At 34.0% G+C, this 6,242-nt stretch overlaps 1 protein-coding gene across 6 annotated transcripts in view; it reads left to right on the top strand.

The window, feature by feature from the left end:
* The first annotated feature begins 1,512 nt into the window (after positions 1 to 1,512).
* The window catches only part of LOC107910550 (uncharacterized), a 51,453-nt gene continuing 46,723 nt past the window's right edge, over positions 1,513 to 6,242 (top strand). For 4 of the 6 annotated variants that reach the window (XM_016838421.2, XM_041088230.1, XM_041088231.1 and 1 more), the window contains exons 1-10: positions 1,525 to 1,865; positions 2,421 to 2,502; positions 2,648 to 2,751; positions 2,945 to 3,040; positions 3,147 to 3,194; positions 3,943 to 3,993; positions 4,341 to 4,444; positions 4,622 to 4,739; positions 5,705 to 5,806; positions 5,947 to 6,147. In XM_016838421.2, the coding sequence (XP_016693910.2) occupies positions 1,851 to 1,865; positions 2,421 to 2,502; positions 2,648 to 2,751; positions 2,945 to 3,040; positions 3,147 to 3,194; positions 3,943 to 3,993; positions 4,341 to 4,444; positions 4,622 to 4,739; positions 5,705 to 5,806; positions 5,947 to 6,147 (921 nt within the window). In that variant the 5' untranslated portion in view covers positions 1,525 to 1,850. Of the gene's footprint in view, positions 1,866 to 2,420; positions 2,503 to 2,647; positions 2,752 to 2,944; positions 3,041 to 3,146; positions 3,195 to 3,942; positions 3,994 to 4,340; positions 4,445 to 4,621; positions 4,740 to 5,704; positions 5,807 to 5,946; positions 6,148 to 6,242 lie in introns of all 6 variants that reach the window. The other 2 variants (XM_041088233.1, XM_041088232.1) reach the window with 2 other exon arrangements.

Here is a 6,242-nt window from a genome sequence, read left to right as displayed (position 1 = left end):
TCGGTAAAATTTTCTTAACAAAATTTTTATACGATATTCCTATCATGTGATAGACCATACATTAATATTAAAATAATTTTTTTCAGATTCAGATTTATGGTCTCGAAACCACTGTTCCGATTTCACTAAAAATGGGCTGTTACAGAGATCCATTAGCAAGACCCTCAAGACCGCCGTTTCTTCCTTCACCGAAAGCTCAACTATGCGCTCTCCGTCTCTCCACCACTATCCACGAACCATAGGGTTCATTCTCTACATTCTTTTCAAGACCTGACTTCTCCATGACCGGTCAAGCGCAACCTGACTCCTCCAACGGTGGAGCCGTCGCAATCCCGAGACAAACGTCCACTGCTTGTCCATACATACCATATTAGAAACAGATATTTGGTAAAGCTTTGTATTCAACACGCTGGAGAATACCATTAATTCAAACCTTCAGTACCAACGGCTTCCTCAAATCAACACAGATTGACAGCCGCGCAAATCGTCCCTTGCGAGCACAGTCCGTATGAACATCCAGCTTCACCACCGGACCAACTGTCTGACCAATCACCCTTAAGAGGCAATCCGAATAATAACTTTCAGGCAGTCGAAGTAACCTAATCCAAACAACCTGCGACTTAATACCATTTTAACTTGTTGAAAACTTCGGTGACCATGGGCGAACAGTCAGGTATCTGCCAAAAATTACCTACGGCCCTCTTACTAATACCTTATTCTAGTCAGATTCATCCTGAAAATGAACCAAATAAAAATCATTCTCGAGATCCATAAGTTGGATCTGACACTGAGGATTCCACAGTAAATTGATTTGATTCAACTAAACATTAAAACAAATCCTTCCCCTCAGTAATTTCACAATAACTGTATTGGCCATTCGTTGTTGGATAAACTCCTACACTCTGTTAGAGAACGTAATTGACGGAACACCTTCAATCACTTCAGTAACAACGTCGCCATCCAAAAGTGTAAACTCCTCTTCCAGAAAACCATCGTTATTCATCTCTGATGAAGCTCCTAAGAGGGTTGATTTGTACTACGCCTTCAGAATCTCTGACAGAATCATTTAGCCATTATTATCCATAGTCAGGTCATCAAAATCTAATTGTACTTCCGGTCTAGTGCGAACTTTATTCGTAGCCCTTCCGATACCACTGGTCGAACCCAAGTTATTGGCACCTGCCGCAAAATCCACTGTAGGAAGCGTTCCACTCATCACCCAAAAAACCAACTTCACGAAATTTAATACATGTAAAAAACTACATACAAATAAGATGTGTTTGATGTTTTAAGTTGAAAATACATTATTTTTATATATTTATTTTGAATTTAAATTGTGTTTTTTTATTATAAATTTTATATAAGGATTTGAAAAGACAAAAATATTATTTATTAAATGTTTAAATTTTAATACAGAATTGACGTTGAGTTCACCAATATATATATATATATGCAAAAGCTACGGTTTTGAGAGTTGATAAAAAAAGAAAATACAATTTAAAGCAGGCCATTTAATTTGCAAAAGACCGGGACATGTAATGTAATGTTAATGGCGGCAGAACAGAGCAGTTATATTTTACGCTCCTAGTTTTATTCTCAATTTTTTTTTTCCGTTTATTTTCCCTTCCTTCCTTACAACAAACCGTCCGCTTCTCTTGGTGTATAGTGTAATCGATCAACCAATGGTTTCGCCTCTTAACGAAAACCCTGATTACATCCGATTTCAAAATCAATTGTCTGAGATGCCTCTCATTGGACATCGATCACTCTCAATTTGCACAACTCTAACACCATAATCAGGTTCGCTTCCTGTTTTGAGCTGGAGACGAACCGCATTGAGATTCATCGTCATGTTTGAAGCTCAGGTAGGCTTATTTCCTTTTTCATTTTTTTTTTCATTTTTAACGTGAGTGCTTGTACCTTACTGAATATAAATAGCTCGAGAATGTCATTGGAACTTGAAAGCTTATAAAATTTTGATTTTACCTTTTATTTTTACAATTAAATTGTTATACTTTCATAATTATATTTTAACAATTGAGATTGGAGGAACCTAATCTAAGGTCGCTTTTTAATTAAATAATTTGCAACCATTGTAAAGTAGATTAGGAAATGAGTTGCGAGGTGATCATCATATAGTACATAAGAGCCGTGTAGATGATAAGAGAAGAGTGACGAAGCAATAAATCAGGCATAAGCTTTTACAAGTTTTTCATTGATATGTTGCTGTTTGATTTCCATTTGTTACCCGTATTCATGAGTTTTGGTTGTAACATTCGCACCTGTGGGCTTACATTTTTATTTTTTCATGTTATTACTTATAGTTGTGCTTTTCAACATTCAGCACTTTGTTATAGTATAATGTGTTTGTAGCTTTTTTCAGTGTTTCTGAATTTGTGCATATTGTTCTTTATTTGTAGGTTCTGCATTTGCTTCGAAGATACTTGGGAGAGTATGTTAATGATCTCTCATCAGAGACATTAAGGATCAGTGTTTGGCAAGGTTTCTTCACAAATACCGTTTGTTCTTGCTTACTTTTCTTATCGTTTTCTCCATCTGTTTGAGCTATGATTATGGTTTCTTATGGAAGGAATTTGGCAAGTGAAACATGATGGCTTTGTTTTAGAAAATTTCTTCCTTCTTACAGGTGACGTTGTCCTCAAAGATTTAAAATTGAAGGCAGAGGCCCTGAACTCTTTAAATCTTCCTGTTGCTGTCAAAGCTGGTTTTGTGGGCACTATAACTCTGAAGGTAGCTATTTTCATCGTTAGTGTTTGCTTTATTTTCTGTTAGGTTTATCTTCTTTAACTTTTTCCATGGAAATAAATCCCGCTTTTTTTGTTCCTTAAATTGTAGTTTCTAAATATGTTTTGGCACATAACTTTTATGTTCTAACTTCTAGTTATTTTTGTTTTATTATTGTTCTTGAAATTTTATATTGTAGGTTCCATGGAAAAGCTTGGGTAATGAACCTGTAATTGTTCTCATTGATCGTGTATTTGTTCTTGCTCACCCAACTCCTGATGGCCGGAATCTTAAAGTAAGATGATATTTTATTTGGTGGAGTGAATTTCTTCCCAAGTTTCCTATTACCAAAGCCGTATCTTTTTCTTATTTTGATTTGAAATCTTATTTCAATTGTACAGGAGGAGGACAGGGAAAAACTTTTTGTAGCTAAAATTCAGCAAATTGAGGTAATTTCTTTTTTAAATAAAAACTCACTTATATTGCTTATGACATTTTACTATATCATTGTGTTTCAAGTATAATCTTGTTCAAACACCTTTATTGCTTATAGCATCGTGTACTTGATATCATTGTGTTTCATACAAGTATAATCTTGTTCCAAAGTTTACCAATAAGGAAGTAACATTTTTCCCATGTCAAGCTCGTGACTATTAACAAGAATCCTTAATCTACTGATGTTCTAATGCCTAAGGTTTTTAATATTTTGTTGACACTTGGATATTAGAGGCTTCTTCTTCTTCTCCTCCGTTTCTGACCCTCTTCACATCTATTCTAGATTTTCTCATACTTATTAATTAATGGTAGTGACCTTTTTGGAGAGGACTAGTGGTTATTTTTCTGTTCTTAGGCAGAGTCCTTTGCGAATGTTTTCCCTTGTTTAATATCTACAATTCTACATTGTTGTATAAAGATCTCTTATTGGAGCTCAGATATATAGTGCATATAATATTTCTTAATATCAACTTTGCAGGCAATAGGTTTGAGAATATTGTATGTTCCATTATGAACTTTTCTGTATTGTTGAGTTGAACAATTGTTATTCCTTTTGTTTTAAAAATAAGATTTAATATAGAACATTTTTAAAATTTTGAATTTTAGAAATAAAAAAGAGTTGAACAATTCTGGAACTTTGAAATTTTGTTCTATAGTCATGCATTTGGACATAATTATTTTAAAATTTTTTATTGCCTACAGGAGGCAGAAGCAGCAACTCTTGAAGCGATATCTGGGTCAAAGCTGGAAAGTGTATGTCTTTGGATGCTAGGCACATTTTACTTTCTAAGAATACTGCTTTCTTTTGTTTTTATGATTAAATAAGGTACCTCTATTCAATTTTTTATCAGGCTACTATCTATTTCACTTATGCTAATACACTTTTATATTCCTCCTCGTAAAATGTCGATGAATGGCTCTTCATACGTTAACTGTTTTACTTGTATATCTTTACGCATTTTGTGCTAGTTCTATTAAGTCAATAATTCTTTGTGGTTCGTGCATTAAAGCTCATGTAAGAAAATATGGTTCTTTTTATAAATTATAGTGACTCATTGCTAGCTCTTTTCTTCCCCCCTCTTGTTTGAGTTTATGTGCAGCCACCTCCTGGAAATTCGTGGCTTGGTTCTCTAATTGCTACAATTATTGGAAATCTGAAGATAACTATCAGCAATGTACATATCAGATATGAGGATTGCTTCAGGTGGTGGTCGTGTGCTATTTTTAATGTTTTCTATAACTGGTTTCGGATTTGTGATTTTTCTTAAGCTTTGTACACTAAAATAGGTTTACCTTCCAATCTCTGGATTAGTTACATATTTTTCTTTGTCGTCCTTTACTGACCAGTTTGCTTTGATATTAATGGACTATAATCTTGTAGTAATCCTGGTCATCCATTTTCTTTCGGTGTTACCCTGGCTAAGCTTGCTGCTGTTACTATGGATGAGCAAGGAAATGAGACCTTTGATACCAGTGGTGCTCTAGATAAGTTGCGTAAGGTCCGCTCTTTTTTCCCATGCAATACAAACTCATGCTACCGTCCTTTAAAACAGTTGAGTCTAGTATTAGTAATTTCAGAAACACATTAATAGTTATAAGCTATGGTTGTTTCTTGAAATAGAGGGTATTGAATCAAAATAGACTGTTGCATCAGGACACTTCACAGTCTTGAGGAATGGTGATGTGTAATTATTCTGTTTGTTAGCATTGTTTTTCCTTGTTTTAAAGCTAATAATTTACCGAGGGAATTTCTCAAGAAAAGATGAATCTTGTGTTTGAACTTTGAATAAACAAAATTCCAGTTTGATAAATGGGAATCTTCTTTTAGGTCATAATGGTAAAAAGTTCCTGTTCTGATGTTTCAACTATTTGTTGTATGTTTGCTTAGTGCTTTACTTTAGATTCTGAGGGCTTGGAATGAATATATGAATAACTAATCCATGAAATGGGCTCCTTGAATTTGTGAGGTTAAATGTAATTTTATGATTACTCAATGGCATAGTGTATAGCTTCCATCAATGCTGGTATGAGGCTTCTTGAATTGTATAGACTGTTATTATCCATCATTGCAACTGAATTTCATTAGTAGATTATGGGTTAGACAAAGATTATCTTTGCATTGAATTCTTGCTACTCAATTCAGAAGCATGATCTATAATTTGGTTATAATTCCATATCTGAAGAGGACAAAGTGTCAAACTAGGATGTGAAAGTGGCTGGCATAATCTAAACAAGTTTATATTCATGCCAAAACTGAAGAATGAAGAACAATTTTAACAAATGCTTGTCCAATTTAAATGAAAAAAATATGGTGGGCCCATTCTCCTCTTGAATGTTAGATTTCTCCTACTTTTCCTTTCAGGTTTAGTATTTGCAAATTGTTTGTCATGATTGCTATTGTTGCCTTTGTTTATGAATGACAAGAAAAAATTATTGTGCTAATGCTTTTGAAGTTTGTGTTTAGTCTTTGCAATTGGAGAGGCTTGCTATGTATCATGATTCAGATAACTTGCCCTGGAAGATAGATAAGAAATGGGAAGATCTTAGTCCCAAAGAATGGATTGAGGTTTGGCTCATATGTGGAATCATTATCTCATTTACTTTCTTAGTTCCATAATTTTTATTGTAGTAGTGTGGTAAGGTTAACTGAAACATTAAACTAAATTTTAAATGACCCTTATTCTTTATAAAATTTTGTTTATCCAGGTATTTGAAGATGGTATAAACGAACCTGCTGCTGACAATGAAGTGGTGTCTATGTGGGCTATGAATCGCAATTACTTGGTGTCACCAATCAATGGAGTACTTAAGTATCATCGACTTGGAAATCAAGAAAGAAAAAACCCAGATATTCCTTTTGAGAAGGCTTCTCTTGTCTTAAGTGATGTCGCCTTAACTATCACGGAGGTTCCTATACTTTTTCTTTTCCATGTATATTTTTAATTTCTCCATTTTAATTTTCCTATGAAATAAGACAGATTTAAATTCAGTCTTCTTTACAT

The sequence above is a fragment of the Gossypium hirsutum genome, chromosome D02 (assembly GCF_007990345.1).
Source record: "Gossypium hirsutum isolate 1008001.06 chromosome D02, Gossypium_hirsutum_v2.1, whole genome shotgun sequence".
NCBI lineage: Eukaryota > Viridiplantae > Streptophyta > Magnoliopsida > Malvales > Malvaceae > Gossypium > Gossypium hirsutum.
Note: the sequence above shows the minus strand (reverse complement) of the source record. Positions and strands in the feature narration are given on the sequence as shown.